The 21,595-nt window shown below is 36.4% G+C and overlaps 1 protein-coding gene and 1 long non-coding RNA gene across 15 annotated transcripts in view; one reads left to right on the forward strand and one right to left on the reverse strand.

Moving 5' to 3' along the window:
• LOC137487784 (uncharacterized) overlaps positions 1–21,595 on the forward strand; it is a 54,343-nt gene that overhangs the window by 20,452 nt on the left and 12,296 nt on the right. Inside the window, exons 3-6 of the long non-coding RNA XR_011006512.2 lie at positions 8,033–8,166; positions 10,236–10,277; positions 13,216–13,420; positions 14,079–14,445. This is a non-coding gene — a long non-coding RNA (uncharacterized lncRNA). The remainder of the gene's footprint in view (positions 1–8,032; positions 8,167–10,235; positions 10,278–13,215; positions 13,421–14,078; positions 14,446–21,595) is intronic.
• The window catches only part of robo1 (roundabout, axon guidance receptor, homolog 1 (Drosophila)), a 545,238-nt gene continuing 533,573 nt past the window's right edge, over positions 9,931–21,595 (reverse strand). For all 14 annotated transcript variants that reach the window (XM_073922742.1, XM_073922741.1, NM_001365167.1 and 11 more), the window contains 3 exon segments: positions 14,095–14,373; positions 13,227–13,438; positions 9,931–11,133 (listed from right to left, as the gene is read on the reverse strand). In XM_073922742.1, the coding sequence (XP_073778843.1) occupies positions 11,119–11,133; positions 13,227–13,438; positions 14,095–14,373 (506 nt within the window). In that variant the 3' untranslated portion in view covers positions 9,931–11,118.

Below are 21,595 nucleotides of genomic sequence, written 5' to 3' on the forward strand. Positions count from 1 at the left end.
ACACACACACAGACGCACACACAGGTACAATCACACTGTTGTTCTCTCTTACGCACACATTATTCACTTTCACTCACAAACACACAAAGACACACTCACACTTAGGGAGTTTTGAAATTTGATTGGTTAATACCACAATAAACAGGAGTTCTGTCTTCTGGAAGCACTTGTGAAACTAAACTAAACAAGCAAACTAAATCCTGCTTCACTAATTCACTTGTTTTTGTGTTGAAAACGTGTATATTACTGTGTTAAATGAAAATATGAAATATTTTATGGCTTATGGCTATGATTTAGTATAAATTTTTATTTATTTTTATTATGTTTTTAATTAAATTGGTCTTACAGTTCATATTTTCTGTAGTATATTTATTAATTCTGGTACTTTTACCATAAACTAAAATCTCAACCATTTGGTAGAGGCTGATTAAGAAATTAATCAGTTAAGAAATTAAGAGTTAAAGGGTTTTTTGTAATACAATTTTGTCCTTTAATGCAGCAGTCAGATATACGAACTGTGTCCTTAATTTGACCTGCTCAAAGAAAACACTCTTTCTGGGTGTACTGTATCAAACAAAACTCATGCACAGAAGACAGCACGAGCATTTACAGCTAATAAACTCATGTCAATATTATCCCGCCTGCTTTTTGAGCGCTGACAGGCGGGTCTTACACGGCTATGATTGGTTATTGTTCTCAACAGAAAGGGCTTTAGAAATATAAGCGCTGTTCACCCATGGCGGGAAGAATACGCGATTATCACAGGTAGTAGACATAGACTGTAAAATGGTAATAGACACAGTGGAGAAAGCTTGCACATGAGGCACGCTTATGTCTGGATCCACAGCTTTAACAGCTAAGAAGAGAGGAAAAGTTACCTTACAAACTGGCCAGCGAATCAAATGTCCAAAGTGAGAGAGCGAGAGATAGACAGAGGTTAAGTTTTACAACATTTCTCCCAAATAGTAAACTAGCGGCTGGTATGCTGTGCCGCCTCGCCCTCGCGCCTCCGTCCTTCGCCATTGTATTGCGACATCGCGCATAGGAGATAAATGACGTCATCACGTACCGGTTATGACCTATTATTACTAAACTGATATCAATCATTTTGACACCTTTAGTAACGAGTAACGATGCAGCACATAAAAAATCTATCGGAGTAAAAGTATTAAACTCATGGAAAATATGTACTTAAGTAAAAGTGGAAGTAGGAGAAAAAAATAATACTCCAGTAAAGTACAGATACTGCCTTTTAGTACTTAAGTACAGTAGTGAAGTAGTTCTACTTCGTTACTATACATCTCTGGTTAAACCTTACACATCCACATACAGTGCTCAGTATGAGTACACCCCTCACAAATCTTTCATTTAGATATACATGTTTTATAGGAAGCTTTAAAGTACTATATTTAGACATGTTCTTTAGATTAGTCAGTACTTAAGCCTAATCTGAAGCTTATCTAACAAAATAACTTGCGATACTACGATTCAAAATTTGTATACCCAAGTTTATTTGTTAGGGAAAAATATTAAATAAATCTTCTAAAAAGAGCATAATTCAACAGAAACAAAAAGTGTATCAAATTTTGTTGAAATTTTGTAGTCTGTATTTTTTCCCCAATATTTGGCATGAATTTAAATGTATTTTTAGTTTTGTAAAGGTGTTCAGTAACTAAAATAATATTTTAATAAATATATTTGTTTAATAAATCTGTTTTGTTCACATGTACCAGACTTTATGACTTCTGTTTACTGAGAAATGGATAACAATATTCATTTAAAAAAATAGGGTGTACCCCGGTTACCTTTACATGTACACACACTCCTGAAGTAAGCTCCTGGTTGTTTTCATTTTTCCAATTGTTCTTTATTTTTTCTACTTTTCCATTTGTCTGGATCCCAATATTTCTACCTCTTGCATAAAAAAAGAATTAAGTTCGATTCTCAGTCAAAGTCTGAATGCAAATATGGTATTAATAAGTCAGTTTGTGATTATTGCTTCATAAAAAATTATTTAGAATATTACAGATTATTTATAATCTGTCCCCTTACATTTACAATAACATCAACATCAGGACCTGACTATAGTTCCTTTAGAGGAAGTGAAGATTTCACTGCTGCACTCTGGAATGACTGATTATTACACTGGGGTGATGTCATATTAGCAGTAAACAACTGGAAATGTGCTCAAAAAAAGGGGTGTACTCGTTTATGCTGAGCACTGTAGCTATTGAGAGCTGTTACTCCAAATTACCTTCTGTTACACACGTGGGGTTAATTAAAGCAGTTTGGGTAAACAATAAGACATGAATTTCCTAACAAAGATAATTAGGTTAAACCCTACACATCGCGTGGCAGAATGTTTTCCTTTTACAGTGCTCAACATATACGAGTACACCCCTCACAAATCTCTCATTTAGATTCATATTTTCTGTAGTAAGCTTTACAAATTATATTTGTGCATATACATTAGATAAATTAGCACTAAAGCCAAATCTGGAGCTAAGCTAACAAAATAACTGATGAGAACGGTCCAAAATGAGTACACACAAATTCATATGTTAGGAAAAAAATATTTAAATAGAGCAAAATTCAAGAGAAACCAACAAACCAAAAAAAAAAGAAAAGAAAAAACTGCAAAAGATTTAGTAGTTTTTAAACTTTTTTTTCACACATATATCACATGAATTTAAATGTATTATCTTTCTAGTTTGGTGACTAAAGTTTTAAATGTAATATTTTTTTTCATTTAATCTGTTTTGTTCAAATGCACCAAAATATATGACCTATATTCACTGAGAAATAAAAATATTCATTTTCAAAATGGGGTGTACTAAATTATGTTTAGCAGTGTAGCAATCGAGAGCTGTTACTCCAAGTTACATCCCGTTACACGCTTGGGGTTAATTGCACCAGTTTGGGTAAAGAATAAGACATGAACTTCCTAACGAAAGAATATTAGGTTAAATCCTACACATTAGTGGTGTAACGGATCGCATATCTTATGGTTTGGATCACACTACAGTTTTTGAGTCACAGATCAAACCATTTTTCGGATCAGCAAAAAATGGAGGAGACATGTAGTTTGCTTTCCATTTATGCAAAAAATATTACTGCAAAAACCATTGGTTTTAACAAACAGAGCCTAGAAGGTGTAATTTGAATAAAAATTAATAATGAACCAGCTGAAAAAAAAGCTACTGTTACTGATAATACTTAATAAAGAAATCTAACAACATGCACAATAGATTTATTTTCAATTGATGATTCAACAATTCACACAAAAAAACTTCAACTGCGTCCCAAATCGCATACTTATGCACTATTCTACACCATTTTGTAGTATTAATAATTTAAGTAGTGCGTTCACACTGAACTCTAACAATAATAAGCGCACTTTAATTACCCGGATGATGCACTCATTCAGCCGCTAAAATGAAGTGTGTAATGATGCACACTTCACGCACTTAACGACCGCAGGTTTGCTTACGTAGCGGAAGGGGCGGAGCTATCGGACGCACATGTTGAATAACTTTATTTATTTTGGATGGTGAAAGCAAAATTCTCCTACGAGAGTGATTATAGCGCCTCCCGATGGTGAATGCGGCAATACTCACGGCAGGTATTATTTGATAATTCGGTCGTTTATTTCACTGATTTGGCCACCGTCAAACGTCATCAGGGAAACGATTTGAATTTCCGCTTAGTAAAAAAAACATTAGTGTGCCATTTGGGACGACACTACATACATATACTATCCTGTTGAGTGTGTAAGTGCATAAGTACATAGTGCATGAGTGTATAGTGTGCCATTTGGAACGCAGCTTTCATTTCATTATAGTTGGATCATTTTTAAAAAACCTATTCAGTGTCATAATTTTGATGATTGTTTGTCGCCAACTATTGGTTACAAAATGTAATTGTTTTCAACAGCATCAAGTTTCATTAAATGGGGATTTTAATCTTTACCATAAACATCAGTGTATATCTGAACTATAAACTGTTCTCAAAGTACTTGTGTTATTAAATGGCTTGTAACTAACTGGAAAAAGTGTGAAAACTAAATCTCTATCAAACAGATTTAAATGCAGCACTACAAAGGATTAATAAACATATGCAAATCAATATCATTTATCATTCATGTGGCTCGGGTTTGAATTGAGTTCCCGATCTGTCAATGTTTAATTGTGCAGCTTTACACTGAACACATTAATACAGGCTAAACAAACTGTGACAGACAATACCTTTAATTAATTGCTTAAGAAAGCATTTAGGTAGGTCTCACCACAACTTCTTCACTGTAAAATATAATGATGACGGAAGCCAAAACCCATTTATACACGTGATTTGAATGACGCAATCTCTCTGCAATTGTTAAAAATGTTGATTAACCTACAAGCTGAAAAAAACAAAGTTAATAATTTGCAGGTCACGTGTGTTCCAATCCGTTGGTTGTGATCTGTTACACCACTACTACACACCCACACTGCAGAATTTAGCTACTCATTTACCTATCGAATTCTCATTAGTGCCACAACAAAGCTAGCAGAAAGCAGATCGTTGGCTTCTTTTTACCTTTGCTTCAGTTTCTTCCTCAAAACCAGAAGCTTGCATTTTAAAGCACACGCTGTTTTTCAGATAAATCGTAGCCTTGTGTTTTTGGAGCTCAGAGAGTTTCCAGATATTGTACGTCCTCTCATAATAATGACCAGGATGTACAGTCACTCATCTCTAGGCGACATATATTCATAATATTAGCATCGCAGTCAGTGTCGCTGTGTGTATGGGCTTTAATCACCTGTGCCTCTCTCTCACACACACCTCTGCTCATTAAAATGATGGATGGAGCCGGAGGGGAAGCTCGCGGCCGCTCCAGATTTGTTCTCGTTTAAAAGGTGTTTAATAGGGGAACACCTGTGGGGAACTGCTCTCCTTTTCTGACGGCAACCCAGACGCGCAGGAGAAGGCGCGCATTTGACATTTTAGTTTCTGCCTGTCCCCATATTTTGATATAAAGCGTGCATGTAGTTGTCATAGTTCAGCGGCTCTCAATAGGGATGCGCTGAACACTGTTCGTTTGCAAAATCGACTTGTCCAAATGACTAATAGAGCCTATGCAGGGTGGATGCTATAATGAGGCTGGTGTTTGTTTCTGATCAGACATTTATTAGGAGACCTTTATGCTTTGTTTTTAAAGGGATGGTTCACTGGAAATCTGAAATTCAGTCATTATTCACTATAATTATTTGCTGGTGTTCTACAGCTTTAATGGCGTTCTTTGTTTTGTAGACCACAGACGAAGTCTGTGTTATGGTAAGGATCTTAACTTGTATTAAGCTGTTGTTTTCATCAAAGGATGGTCCTATGCAACATGCCAATTGTTCTCAATAGAGTCTGGCTGCAGATTTGCACTTGCACCTTCAGGCTTGCTCGCTCAGGCAACCAAGCTTCCTCTGCAGTGACGTCATTTACAATTGCCACCTGTGTCCGCTTGCATAAAAGTCCTTCGTTAATTTAACTTAAAGGGCCATGAAACCCCCTCGTTTCAGCAGGGTGTTTTCACACCTCTACTTTGGAAAAAGTCAGAAAAGTGGGCGTGTCCAGCTCTGTTTAGGGGGGAGTGTCGGAGGAAGAAAAGTGGGATGGTGTGGGAGTGTCTATTTGGGCACGCGCGAGTTTCAGAGTCAAAATACACACACACACACACACACACACACACACACACACACACACACACACACACATACAGGAGAAAGTGATGGTGTTTAACCTACATGGACATCTGTAGTCGAATTATTTGCCAAATTATTAAATGGTGGACTTTAACTGCAGTTTGGCTCTTTCATTCAGGGAATTCATTCATGCCCCTCGCGACACACGAGATATTTGATTCGAGGAACTGCTCTAAGCGAGTATTTTTCATGCAATGTTTGATACCGCACGGCGAATGAGAGAAAAAAACCTCAGCATTTTCCAGAAACTTAGATGCACACGGCAGGTAGTGTCAGAAAGCCGCGCGTGTTATTCCGGTCACTAAATGCGGTAAAAACCCTACACGGGGTTAAAGTTTGGTTGTAGTGCTAACGTGTTTACACTCTGTGCAAAAGTTTGTTCGATATAAACAAACTGAATAAACAAAGAGCACTGGTCGCTCACTTACCAAATCTGTAGAGACAGGACAATCACCAGCAACTAGAGCCGCGTCTTTATGAAGAGAATACTACAAGCGAATCCAGATCTCAGCGTTTGCAGATGCGAACAGCTCTCAGGTTAACAATAATCCTCCTTAGACACGTAAGTTATTGTTGTCGAGCGTCGCGTACACTGTGAGAGCTCAGAGTCATGTGTGGATTAACAGAGAGAAAATGAAAACGAAACTTAATTGTAGCAAACTATAAAAGCAACACTTCACGCTTGTTTTGCCAACACAACGTGGCGTCTCTGTCCTGAAAACACAGTGATAGTAATGAATATTAATGAAGTTGCACAATAGAGCGTGCTGATTGGTTTGAACCAAGCCTTACTCGTGCATTAATGCATCACACTGTAAGACGTAATAAGACACACTCTGGCACAGACGCCCAGTCTGCACGCTGGAATACACACTATTATGTCATGACCGTGACGCAGCTTCAAAAATTCGTTTCAAACCGGAAGTACGAATTTGCTTGAAATAACGCAAAAACAACCAATTTACACTTTTTAGTGAAATATAGGTGTCCTAATAGTGTTTTTAGCAGTGTGGGACACATATACGACTGTCAACAGCTCAAAAAATGTGTTTTGGTGTTTCGTGACCCTTTAAGGGTGTCCTTGAGGCAATCTGAGGTAACGGATTTCATTAAGATCGTTGCAACAAACTTCTTATCTATCACCCTAACCGTACGTTCACACCGAAAGCGTCAAAGAAGCCAGAAGTCAAGTAGCCGGCGGCGAGGAGCAGCGCGGTGCATCTTCGCCGGTGTGGGCATCAAGGAAATTTGAAATCAAGTCAACTTTATGGTAATGAGCTATGACACGATTCGGCGGCAAGCAATCAGAATGAAGACGTCCACCGCTTGATTGGAGTTCAGAGAACACAGACCTGTGAACTTTGGTTCCCACCACAGTTGTTCCCAAGAGTTTGATGATTGTGGTCGCCGGATTTCCAATTATTTACAATGTTTTCTTACACAAACAGTCATTAAATAATTTACTGGCGAGTAACTGATGTGCATTAATGTTATATATATCTATATACCTTGGACGCTTTTGCTGCTTTTGGTGTGAACGTACAGTTAGTCAGGTGCCTTTGTTTTTTCTAAACGTTTCGCTGTGGTTTCTGGCAACATACGGCGACGGGCGCCACAGTTGCTACTGTTACATAAACCGATCGTAACAGACCACGGGTGCTTGCTTTACAACAGCTCTGCAGTAATGTTACACATAATCTGTGTCGCTTTCTTTCGGTTAAGCGAGTCGAGACGTTCCCTTATCAAGTCGATCTCGACAGTATGTTTGGAGGACCTATAAAACAGGGATGGGATCATGTAGACTATTGAAGCTGCGCTGCTACTGTGATTTCATATGGATGCACTCCTGCGCAGACATGCTAACTTATCAAGAATAGTTATAAATAATAGTTTCCCAAGTCGTTCAAGAATCATTGCTGTAAGTCCATAATGTGTATCTGTTATTGTAATACTACACCTCTTTGAAATGTTTAAAATAAAAACTAAAATTCAAATTTGCATAGTGTTTTTTTTATTTATTTATTACTATGGAAGAATACCTTGTGTGTATATTTAGACTGATATTTAGTTGATATAAATAATAAGCTTTGCTGGTATGAATGTTAATAGTAGTCTGCTTTGGTAAATTTACATTAAAGCAAATAATCATATGATGATTATACTAACTGCTTTTCGAGGGGGTGGGGGGTCTGTCATGTTGTACAATGCAAGTAGGCTACTTAGAATTATTTGACAACGTCGTCACTGGCAACGCAAACGAACTGGAAACTTACTTTTGGTTTATTTGTGTTGATTTCTAGTGCCGTGACTCAAGTGAGGTGCAGCAGGTGTCGATTGTAAATGACGTCACTTGCATAGGACGCATGGGTGCCTGAGCGTGCAACCCTGAAGATGCAAGTTCAACTCTGCAGCCAGACCCTTCTCATCGTTTTGGGTATGTACTGTAAAATTTAGTCTTGTTTTTCAATTATGCTGATATTATCAGTAACTACGTAAACATGGACATCAGTGATCAAATGATTTGCCTTAATCTGAATAAGACGATACTATGATTAAGGGGTTTACATGAGTTGCTTTTTGAATGTTTCTTTCATGATCCTGTTGTGGATGTTATAGCACATAATTCGACTAATGTCAGTGCGTCACCACGCTATTCACATTTCCTCCAGAGATTCATGTAATTTTGAGTGTTTCATTTTTAATTTGTCAACTTTAACTGCAGTTTGACACTTTCACTTTCATTCAGGAACATTTCATGCGTCCCCCTCGTGACAAATGAGATATTAGAAGCGAGTATGAACTGCTGGAAGAGTGTTGTTCCTCGGCATTTCTCGATCCTGGTGTCTGTGGTCCTTCACTGACTCGGTGCCGAGAATAGTGTCAAACAGCCTTGTGTGTATAGACTATCATGTCGCCAAATGCGGATAAAATCCTACTCTAGGGTAATCGTTTGATTACGGTGTTTACATGTCTGTACTGCACTTCAGTGACGCCACTAAAATCCACATACTCCACGTCTTAACTTGTTAATTTTTCTTAATTTCTGTTTAGATTGATTATGACTTTAGTCGGATTAAGGTGATTAAAAATCACTGTTTACATTACATTTACGCTGGTAGACTCTTACTCTGTATTGTCGTAATGGTATTATTGGTGTCCATGTAAACATACTGAATGACAGCTATACCATGCTTAGTAAATAACAAATCCAATTTATTTTTTTATAAAAAGATTTTTGGGGAAACTTTAAATAATATTTTTGTTTTATAGAATTAAAAAAATTAGGAACATTTGATAAAACAAAATAAAAAAATATGGAAATCTATGTAAGGAAACAACCTAATGCTCAGGTTTAAAAAAAAAAAACTATTTTGAGATTTTTCAGTTTTAGCATGTTATTTTCAATGCATGAGATCAGTTTTACTAAACGTTTATTTAAACCAAAAGTTAAATTCACAAAGTTAAAGACTTATATTTGTATAATATTGTAAAACCTGTGTATATTTATATAAATATATAAATAAATGAAAAAATATATACATTTAATTGCAAGAGGGTTTGAGGATCTACTTTTTAGTCACAAAAAAATCTCTGGGAAACAATGATTTATTTTTCTTTTTTATTTCACCAAATAATATAATATTGGTGCAGTGGGTAGCACAATCGCCTCACAGCAAAAAGCTTGTGGGTTCAAGCCTTAGCTGGGGCAGTTGGCATTTCTGTGTGAAGTTTGCATGTTCTCCCCCTGTTCGTGTGGGTTTCCTCCGCGTGCTCCGGTTTCCCCCACAAGTCCAAAGACATGCAGTACAGGTGAATTGGGCTGGCTAAATTGTCTGAGGTGTATCTGTGTGAATGAGTGTGTATGGGTGTTTCCCAGTAATGGGCATCTGCTGTGAAAATATGCTGGATAAGTTGGCGATTCATTCCACTGTGGTCCCAGATTAATAAGGGGACTAGGCTGAAAAGAAAATGAATGAAGGAAATAATTATTTTCAGAAAGTCTTATATTTATACTATTTTGCAAAACCTGTAAAAAATAAATAAATAAATAAATGTGAAGATTGTCTACTTTGTTTTAGGCTATACCATAACAGACTTGGTAAGGGTTAATTATTTAGGTTTTTCCTGGGCTCATAAATCAAACACTAAATTAAAATGGCTCAATCACAAACGCATAAATAAATCAAACACAAACAGGTCAATTTCAGTATTTTGATTTATTTTTTTTCTTCATTTTTTTTATTTGCTTTTCTGTTTTAAGAAACAAATGCTTGCAGATGTCAAATGAATTAACACTCACATCCTCACCCCTATTAAAGCGTGACCGACACATCGGCCAGCCTATCACGAGCACCCCAGATTCTCAAGCCGACGCCCATTTCCTGTTAAGTGCATATGTAAATCGGAAAACAAATGATTTCTCTTTTTAATAACAAAAGTGCAGAGGTGGTGCAGCACTTTCGTAAACAATAACATCCCTGCTTATTCATTTCATTTCTGCAGGACGTCTTGAGCTGGAATGAGAATCTGGAAAAGACACCGAAGGTAAGGATGCGGGGATTCGTTTCCATTCATTCACTCATTTGTAAACAGCTTATCCTTTTTTTTTTTCTTTCTTTCGTTTCTCACAACCCTACATCGACAGGTTTAACAAGGCCTTTTGTCGTACCGTCCGCGCTCCCCTCGCGTAAGACAAAAAGGTTTTCAGCAATAACATGGTTCAAAATAAAGTTTAGTGATTGTGCTTTTAAAACCAAAGTCAAACATAGAACAACAAACATCGACAATGACAAAAAATGATAACAGTGCATTACAAAAACAAACAAGAACTCTCAAAATGTGGCACTTTTCCTGGGGCAGTTTAAACACTATGACAATTTACAACCAGGACGGCGGCTATAAAAACAAATTATATTAACTGGTGTCATTTAAAATGATTCAAAGAAGCCAAGGAAGACAAATCGAATGTACCACAATGGATTATAAAAGACAGTTAGATATGTTTACACGTGTATGTACATGTCAGCCAGTCCCTTTGTGCCTGGAGTTTTCATTACAGTAACCGTTGACTGACAACCTTCACGCAATGGTGAACAAAGCCATTATAAGTTTCAGGAGCAAACGGACGCATCATATTGCATTGGAATCGAAACAAAACCGCTTTAGCCCCTCTCAAATGTACCCTTTGTTTTAGTGTTTTCTTTTCTGTCTATTTTTTCTTCTTTAAATGCACATTGAAATTAAGGTAAATAAATGAAGAATGGTTGGTCACTTTTCCAAACGTGACTCAGGGTCGGTAGTTTTCAGTTAAAGACACCGCTGGGATGGTCGATCTGCACTGAAGATGGTTACTGACGCAGTTTAGACAGCTTTTTCTTTTTTATCTTCAGCTCTCCACCATCTATAAAAGGAAAAGATTGAGATGTTAGTGGAAAATAACACCAGTGTTAAGTTGATCAATGCTTTTATTTTTCTTATTTATTTTTTTTTTTACAAATGTTTATTTTTTTCCACAAATGGTACTTGCTTGTTCATTTTAATATAGAAACAATTTTAAATTTAAAGATGAAGCGCTTTGTGCTTTTTTCCCCCCAAAATGTTTGACAATCTCAAATGAAACCTTAAGAGAGGATGTAACAGAGTAGCTCCTCCTCTTAAAAAAAAAAGCCAATAGCATGTAGTGTTTCTCACAGCTCTGAAAGTGAAAGTTGTTGATCTCAAGATATGAGAGCATTTGATTGGTCAGGATTTGAGAACTGAAGTTTAAGGTGATGTGAAAAAACCCAATCCATTTATTGACGAACTACAATCTTTAGATTTTTATATCAGTTTTTACATTTTCTAAACGTGAATTTTGTCATTGTTTAGTAGCACACTAGCTTGTAGATATCCTTAAGACTAAAATGTTTTAAATGTTAGTATTAGTGTTCATTGATAATGAAATGAGAGTGACGGTTTAACTAATTGCACATTGTGATTGACTATGGAATAAAAGGGTGGAGTTGGAGAATGTGTCACACACTGAGGAAGGCTTTGTGCCGAAACGTCTGTTTGTCTGTTTTCACCCGTAAAATGTAAGTAAAAATAAAAACAGTATGAAGCAATTGAGTGCGAATCATTACCTTCTTTTGAATAATAGTAACGATCAGATTAACGCACCAAACCAAAGAAGTAACTAAAAAAGAACCGCAAGCGCACAGGACAAACTTCAGTTTTCTTAAATATATAAAAACTTTCAAGTTTTAGTAATTCTTAGCACATTAATACTTAGATTTAAAAAAATATTAGACTTATTTAAATTGTCTTGATTTTAGTTTTAGTTTGCATTTTTGAGAAGTTTTGCATACAAATAGTGTTGTCTAAATGATCCCTACTCATACAGTCTCACTAAAAATACTTCATTGTAGCAAAACAGTGTTATTAAATAATATAAATAGCATATAAAAATGCTATAAACGGTGCAAACAAACATTTAATGCATGTTTAGTTTTAATCATGAGGTTAATAATTGAAGAGTTCAGGTGCAAAAACCTCTATGTAACATCTAAAATGTTCTTCTACATTAAGCATTTATCTTAGCCTCTTGTTTATGTTCATTTGTTAAAAGCGAAAAAAAATAATCTATCCTTTCCCCCAAAAATTAATTACTGAATCAAGACATGGACACTGAGAAAATAAGCTAATTTTAGATGGCACTTAGCGGTATTTGCATCTAAACTCTTTTACCCACATCAGGGTTCAACGCTAAGGATGTTTTCAACTGGCCCGATTGGACCAGTGGTTCAGATTTTTACTTGCCCTGCCAAATTTTTTACTGGCCCCATAAAAGAAATAAAAATGTTAGCCACATATATTAAATGTTTCACGAAATAATGTCAGGCGGTTCATTCCACTGTGGTGACCCCAAATTAATAAAGGGACAAAACCGAAAAAAGTAAATGAATGAATGAAAATAATGTTAGTAGTTGTAGAATTTAAATATTTGAAAAATGTTAAAATATTTAGCAGTAAAATATAGTAGTATGAAAAACGTGCAGGTATTTTATTGCAAAACAAAAGGTGGCTGACTTAAAAGTGACGGCAAACTAAGCAAAACATCACCTTCATTTTTTCTGTCATGCTGTACCCGTTTAAATGTTTCCACGAAGTTAGAAACAGACATTTCCTTTAGCCTAATAATTTGATGTCGCGGTCATGTTGCCGTCCATTAAAATTTAGTGACAAGGCAGCACTGCCCCAACCGGGCCAGTAACAATTCTGTCTACTGTCCCGAGCATATCTCACACTGGCCCCGGGCCATTGGGCAGTCCTTATTGTTGAGCCCTGCCACATGCATTCCTTGAAAGTAACTTAAATGCAGCATCGTGTAACGCCAGGCCAATTGAAAGGTTTTGTATCTTGTCTAGTTATACAGTTTAGTTGTATGTAGTTTACTGTTGACCAATTAGTGTTCTCTTTATTTCCATTGGTTATATTCTAAAAGAAAGGATGTACCTCAAGCTCGTCCCCTCCAGTCTGGAAGGCTCCTATGGTGTTTAGCCCAATGTCTGCAGGGTTTCTGCGGGCCCCTGGTGGCCCTTCACCTCTCCGTCGCCCGCCAGACCCCCGAGAGGACAGTGAACTGGAGGAACTGGGGTCCCGTTCTCCTCGAGGACTGTGGACGGCTGGGAAAGAAGGACGACTGTAAGGTAGGATGTCCTCTGAGCCTGAAACACACAGCACAATGAAAGGTAAATAAGAGAAACTAATAATGAGAGAAACACGTCTTTTAGTAAACTGAATAAGTTCAACCAAAAAGTCACTTCTGCTCCCCATGCCTGCGATTATTTAATCCAAAGCACAGTAAATGTTTGGGTTATTTTTACTATTTAAATTAATTTGTTTTCTATTTGATTATATTTTAAAAACCTTAAGAAGTCATAAAAGAAAACAGTGTGTATATATATATATTTACAGAAGACAGACACTGAAATGCTATTCAGCTTGTCAGGCTATATAGCACTTTTATGTCTTATATTAAATATGACTTAGAGTTAAAGTTGTCAATGATTTTATTACAATTTTGTAATTTTTTGTCCCTTTTGTTCTTTATATGCACATTATAATTAAGTTTAGTGCCATTAAAAATGTCTACAATTTTTAAACTGATTTGAGATCAGACGAAAAACATACTGACAATAGTGCATGCAATCTCAGTGTTTATCTGCTTAAAAAAATCTAAAGTATGATTTATTTGCATATAATAAAATCTTGTTAACAGAAATAATGAGACTTTTGCTGTTTGTTCTATGCTTTGAAGCCGATGCTTTGCAAAAATGTCCATCGCTAACTCAGTTTTTAATGCAGGTCTACAGTGCAGTACCTGGGTGCTGGCGGCTCTTCACGGCTTCATCTTGTTTGCTATTCTTGCCCGTTCTCTGACCCCTCTGTACATCTTGGCCATCCCTCCGCTCTGAAGAGCTGGTCCGAGTGTCTGAACCGTCCCTGACCCTGGGCCCGCCAGCACCCGTTCGCCTGTCCTTGCCATCCGCAGAGCTGGATCTTGGCGACATGGCCCCCCGTGGACCCTCGGGGATGGTTTTGGCCGGGTGTGTTGGAGACTTCAGCATGGCTGGAGGAGGAATCGGAGGAGGGGGGAGATCTGTGAGGAAACACAAGAATGAACTTTCGTTTAGTGTTCACTTCTGATGGGGGCAGTTGCTTCAGTGTTAAGGTGAGGACCAGTTTGCTGTCTACCAGATAACTTATAACTAGGGCCAGGCAAAATCCGCGGACGTTTTTTGCTATTTCTGCAGAATTATTTTTGGGAGTACCATAACTAAAACCTTAATATATGAAATAAAAAAAAATATCTTTTTAACTTTTATTTAATGTTTAAAATGCAAATCCAATTAGATTCACTTTATTTGGTAAACAAAGCAAGTCTCTCGTATAACATATCTACTAAAAGACAGAAAATATTACTGTACAAACTGCATTGTACATAAATTAGATGAACATCTCCATATTAGTCAATAATATTACTAAAATTAATAAAAAAAAACTGAATAAATATAGATTTACACACATTTACTCAATTAAATAAACAGAAATAATGATGGGCTAAAAATCTGTGGAATTCTGCGTATGCAGATTCCGTGTGCGCCTACTCATGATGCCTATAAAAATTGTGTTTTTCAAGATATTAATATTGAGCTTAAAGTGCAATTTCAAGTCTTTACTAGTTTGTTATATAAACTAGTTAAGTTCTACTAATAATTTTACAAGTTGTTAGACAACAGTGGTTTGTTCTGTAGACAGTAAAAAAAAACATTCTTAAGGGGTAATAATATTGATGTAAAGGTCACACTTTACAATAAGGTTCATTGGTTAATGTTAATTAATGCATTTACTAACATGAACAAACAATGAGCAATACATTTACTACTGTATTTGTTCATGTTGGTTAACGTTAGTTAATGAAAATACAGTTGTTCATTGTTAGGTCGTGTTAACTCATGGTGCATTAACTAATGTTAACAAGCATAGACTTGGATGTTAATAATGCATTAGTAAATGTTCAATTATGATGAATAAAAGCTGTTCATGTGTTGTTCATGATTAGTTCATGTTAGTAAATGCATTAACTAATGAACCTTATTGTAAAGTGTTTAAAATTAAACTACAAATAGCACAGCTTTTATTACAGCCAAACTAAAATAAACAATATTAATTTTAAAATATAAAATAAAAGTATTGTAGGAAATACAGAAAGAACATGCAAATTTCCTTGGTCTATTAGACATCAGTTTGGGAAAGATATCACACACTATAGAAAGCACACTTTATTTCTGGTTGCAATGATAAATGTACATACATTCATACTAAAATTAAGTGACTATATATATATATATATATATAATACACTGCAAAAAAGCTTTTCTTACTTAGATTTTTTTGTCTTGTTTCTAAGTTTTCAAATCAAGAAGCATTTTGTAGACAAGCAAAACATATTTTCTTGTTTTAAGAAATAATATGCCAAAATAAAGTGTTTTTCCTTAAATCAAGCAAAATATTCTGCCAATGGGGCAAGCAAAATAATCTTATTAAAAATCGAAAAACAAGATTATTTTGCTGACCCCATTGGCAGATTATTTAGCTTGATTTAAGAAAAAAACTCACTTTATTTTGGCATATTATTTCTTAAAACAAGAGAATATGTTTTGCTTGTCTAGAAAATGCTTCTTGATTTATGTATTTGTAGATATTTGGACTAGAAACAAAACAAAAAATCAAAGTAAGAAAAGCATTTTTTGCAGTGTAGTCTATTTTAACCTTTGTATGAATTTCTACAGTTGTTGTTGCATCTAGGAATATGATGTGTTTTCTATTATATACTCTTGGTCAGTCATGTGGGATTGATCAAGTGCATTTTATATGTGTTGAATCATGTGAAGCTATTTTTGTTGCTAAAAAAATCTCGAAAAACATCTAAGAAAACAATGACAAAATTGTTATTAACCACAGTGGAAAAAACATCATGTGTGTCTTGACATGACCTATGATGTGTATACATTGAATGCATATGATTGTTGGAAAACTGCTGGAGGGGAAAAATGGGGGAGGAATGCTATAAGTAACATGGTTTGAGAGCAGAAGACAGACTTGAGAAAACTCAAGTGATTGCAGATCATTAAAAGTACTAATACTGGAACAGTTTAAAAGGAGCATCAGAATAGTTCACACAACGCTAAAAGTCATTTCCTTACCCTTTACTTGACACAAACATCTTTAAGTTTAATTTTTCTGTTGAAAGCAAAAGAAAATATTTAGAAAAAAAATGCTGAAAACTTCAATTCAATCCTACAATGGAAGTCAATGGTTACAGGATGCTAACATTTTTCAAAGTAACTTATTTTGTGTTCAGTAGAAAAAGAAACTAAAAGTTTTGAAATCACTTGAGGGCGAGTAAATATTGATTACCGTTTTTGTTTTTGGGTGAGCTTTTCCTTTAAGTCGCTTTCAATGTGGCATGGTTGTTGGTGCCAGACCTGGTCTGAACGTTTAAGAAACTACTGATTGAGTTGCATTTTTATACAACACTTCCCTGGGGATTACAGAGAATGGTCAGTAAAAGAGAACACTATCATTTAGTGACAAGTCTGCGGGTGAAAATTCCTTGTTGATGTCAGAGAAAAATGACCAAACTAATTAAGCTGAGACCATAAAAACTTAAATAAACCATGTGATACAACTAAAGGCTGATTTATACTTCTGCGTCAAACACCGGCGTATGCTACAGCGCTGACGCATAGCCCTTCGCTGTGGCCATCGCCGTCACTGACGTGCACCTCACAAAAAATGTAACCACGTCGCAACAACGCGTAGCGCAAGTTCTGTGATTGGTCGGCTTGGTATCGCTGACGAGTCTGGGCGGGACCGGGAGCTGCGCGAATGGTGCGACGCCGCGCGAGCGATTGTTTACAAGTGTGGAGCCCCGTAAAGGAGCTCCGGATGGAAAGTTTTGTTTTGTGTTTACCTCATAGTTAAAGTTGTTGCACGTCCACCGGTTCCTGCCTCAAAATGAGCGAGTTTGAGCCACTTGTACATCCCGGAAGTGTTCAGGAAATGCAAAAAAGTAGGGAACAAACTCGACACAGAGGAACATTTACACCTCACTGCCAACTAGCGTTTCGGAAGTGTTAATGCAGACCAACAGAGACAGCGCGCAGAAGTATAAATGCACAGCCACGCGCGTTGCCTGCGCCATGGGTTACGCCGGTCACCTGACACAGAAGTATAAATCAGGCCTAAGGTCTGTAGAAAAGCATCTCTAAAGAGAAAACATGGCAAACCCTGATGCAGATGAGCTACAGAAGAAGAAAAACTCCAATCAGCTTAAAAAACTGAGACCACTTCACATTAACTCACTAGGAAAAAAGGAAGCCTAGTCTGATGAGTCTCAATTCCTGTGGCAAAATTTGGACTTTGAGATCTGAATCTGGCATAAACAGTGCAATGGATCCATCCTGTCCTTTCTTAACAGTTCTGGCTGGTGTTGCTATAACTTTTAAAGGCTCTTACTGCCAATTGAACATCGTTTGAACACCACAGCCATCCTGAGTATTGTTACTGACCATGACTACGCTTTTATGACCACACTGTGACCATCTTCTAATGGCTTCTTCCAACAGTATAACACACCATGTCACAAAGCTCAAATAACCTCAGTCTGGTGGTTTCTTCAACATGTCAGTGAGTACACTAAACTTAAACGTCCTCCACAATCATTAGATCCCAGTCCAGTGGTGCACATTTGAGATTCGGGAGTGGGAGATTCACATCATGGATTTGCAGAAGACAAATCTTCAGCAGCAGCGTGAGCAGCTATTATGTTGAGATGTTCCCAACACCTTGCTGCAAAGAACTAAGGCAATAGGTGTACCTATGAAAATGACTGATGAGTGTACAGTTGAAATCAGCTTTCCTGTATATTTGTTCCCCCAATTTCTGTTTAACAGGAAATCAACACTTTTCTAAACATAATAATTTTAATAACCCATTTATAATAACTGATTTCTTTTATCTTTGCTATAGTATTCTGCAATTTAAAGGTAAAATCATTGTATAATGATGTTTTTTTTCTACAGAAGTATAGCTTAAAGGGGCTAATAATACAGATCTTAAAATGGTTTTAAAAATAATAATAAAACAGCTTTTATTTTAGCCGTAATAAAACAGACATTCTCCCGAAGAAAAAATATTATAGGAAATACTATGAAAAATTCCTTGCTCTGTTCAATAATTTGGACTTCATCTATACATAAATGACACATTTAAATAAACGAAAGAGTCAATCCATGAACAAATACATTGATTTATTCTCACAGCCCTACAAAATACCCTTACAAATTGTATACGATACATCAGTAAGTCTACAGTAGTGCGTAGTTTATAGTACGCCATTTGTGACGCAACTCAAGTTTACATTGTAGCTGAAGGCACGCTATATTCACACATGCCAGTGTCCTTCAGAACCAGACGCTCAGCTAATTGACTCCAGAACTCATTTGTCTAGCACCCGGAAGGTGCCATGGAAACACAGCTGTGCCGTTGCGGTGCAATACTCTAAACAGCTGCATGCTGGAGCTCGTTCCCACCAAGGTGTTGCTAGTCAGTGGAGAAACTGTGAATGACGGTTCATCGCTGTCACTGAATATCTCACAGCTTCCCATGCCAGCCATTCAGGATTGTTGACTATTGCCATTCTTGTTAAAAAGCATTGGATATAAAGAAAGCCTCCAGAGCTGTATCTAGAATCTTATAAACTTGTGAAAAATGATTCAGTTTTGCATATGAAATGACATCCCATCACTGGCCCACACTGAATCTGCAAGCACTGAAAGACACCAATGTTTTTTTAGTCCATATTTATCCATGTAAATCTCTATTTTTTTATTTTAGTATATATTTTATTTTTTATATAACATTTTTATAATGATTTCAGTAATATTAGGCAGCTTTTACACTGCAGATCTTGATGGTCAATTTTGATTTTGTATTCGGAATTGAACAAATTTAATTTTCTTGATGACCTGCTTACATAATCTTTTAAAAGTGAATCATATCCTACTGTCTGCTTTTACACTGTACATGGCAAAGACACAATGAGCAGGGGAAGAAAAAAAAGCACTATTTTCCATTCCTGTTTGCAGGCTCTTATTTTTAGTTTATTCATTTTGACAAGTTGTTTAACTATAGAAAAGTTCTCATTCGGCCATCATCTTTTAATCTAGGCTTTTTATAAACCAGCAGGCATCTTAATGTCTTTTCCATGGTGTGATTTATGCACGTGATGTATGCAAATATATTGGTTTAGCCTATAACTGTTAGCTAGCTTATGTTTATATATACTTATATATAAGTATATATACTTGTGCTACATGACAATACAAAGCTTTTTTTGTCCCAAGTATATGAGATTTTAGGTTTGTGACTCTGCTTAAGTCTGTTCTGAAACAAAAGCGTTGTTTTTTATTTATTTATTTGTTAAACCAGGATTGTCCCATTGAGATACAATATCTCTTCTAGTGAGTCCTGGTCAAGACAGGCAGCATAGGACAAAGTTACAAAATAATAATAATAATAATACCACCAAAAACTAAAATCAATTGGTAAAACATGTGCACTGTTCTAAATTGACTCTTTAAAATATTTTAAAATATAGCAATGATGTTACAGATTTCATGTAGTATATGTTGAAGCTCATTTCATACATATGGAGTATACTTAGAGTTAGGTCAATCTGCATTTTCCGTGTTAACAAATGGCATCTTAAGAGTATATCTGTTGATCTGGTAATGTAAGTATTTGAACAGTACTCCAACAAATTGAATATATACTGTGGTAATTTACCAATTAAAGCTTTAAAAATGAAAACTAAAATGTTTTCTCCTTAACTGTTATGAGGGCCATTCTGTCATTTTATATAGATTACAGTGATGTGTGCACTTACTGTAAACCAGTGACAAATCTTAAGGCACTATGATAAACAATATCCATGTTTATCAATAATATCATCAATATCCATACATGAACAAGGCCTAAATCTGAATGAGTAAATCGGAATCCATGTGATTTTTTTTTTCCTGCTTACGTGTACATGGGCCATATTCGATCTGTGCCACATGGGAGAAAGAACTCAGAATTGAGTCACTTGAACCATGCAGTGTAAATGCAGCCTTATTGACATAGAAGATGTATATACAATACAGTTTGTAAAGTGATATTTTCTGTATTTTAATAGATATATTATATGAGAGACTTGCTTTGTTTACAAAACAAGTCAGTGGATCTAATGGAAAGTGCATTGTTAACCTTTAATGAAAGTTATTATAAAAGTTACTCTCAAAATCATTCTGCATCTTTTTTTTTTCCTTTTTTTTTGACATATTCTGCAAAAATGTGGGCAGATTCTGTCTGACCCTACCCATTAGGCATCATACATACAGATATAACCGTTACGTAAACACTGCATTACTTATACGCTTGTTGACTAGTCTGAAAGTGCTAAAAGTGTGCTTGAATGCTGCGTCAACATTTTTACCGGTTCAAGGTCGAAACACACCTGACGTCTTCAGCGAGCACGTGTCTCGTTTTGTCGGGAAGAGCTTAGCGTTCCTTCATCACTGCTCTGACACTCAGCAAAATATGAGAAGGGTCAGAGGATCGCAGACGTGGATGGTTTTTATAAGCCCTGTGGTGTCTTGCAGTAGTCAGACGGCAGATCGATGCCAGGGTGAGAGAGATGGAGGGTGTATTTCACAGCAGCTGAAGAGAGCTGCTAGATTTATGAGAGAGGTGGACGACAGGGAGGCTTGTCTGCTTTATACTCTATTGTCCTTATTTGCGTGAGTAGTTCCTGTGCTGCTGTAAAATTACTGCTAGTGTAAAACATGTCCTTCTTCGACAGTTTGCTTAATCGCACATATTACTGTTTAGAAGTTTACAGTCATTATGATTTTCATTCATTCACTTTTAGGCTTAGTCCCTTTATTAATCAGGGGTTGCCACAGCAGAAAGAACCGCCAACTTATCCAGCATATGTTTTACGCAGCAGATGCTCTTCCATCTGCAACCCAGTACTGGGAAACACCCATAAACTCACATTCACACACATACACTATGGCCAATTTAGCTTATCAATTTACCTAGTGAGAACATGCAAACTCCATACATAAATGCCAACTGAGCTGGGGCTCTAACCAACGACCTTCTTACTGTGAGGCGACAGTGCTAACCACTGTGCAACCGCTCTTTATATATAAGTGTATACGTATGTTACCCAAGATGAGACGGCAGTTTTAAATCAACACAAACTCTGT

This window comes from Danio rerio, chromosome 15, assembly GCF_049306965.1.
Source record: "Danio rerio strain Tuebingen ecotype United States chromosome 15, GRCz12tu, whole genome shotgun sequence".
NCBI classification, from domain to species: Eukaryota; Metazoa; Chordata; class Actinopteri; order Cypriniformes; family Danionidae; genus Danio; species Danio rerio.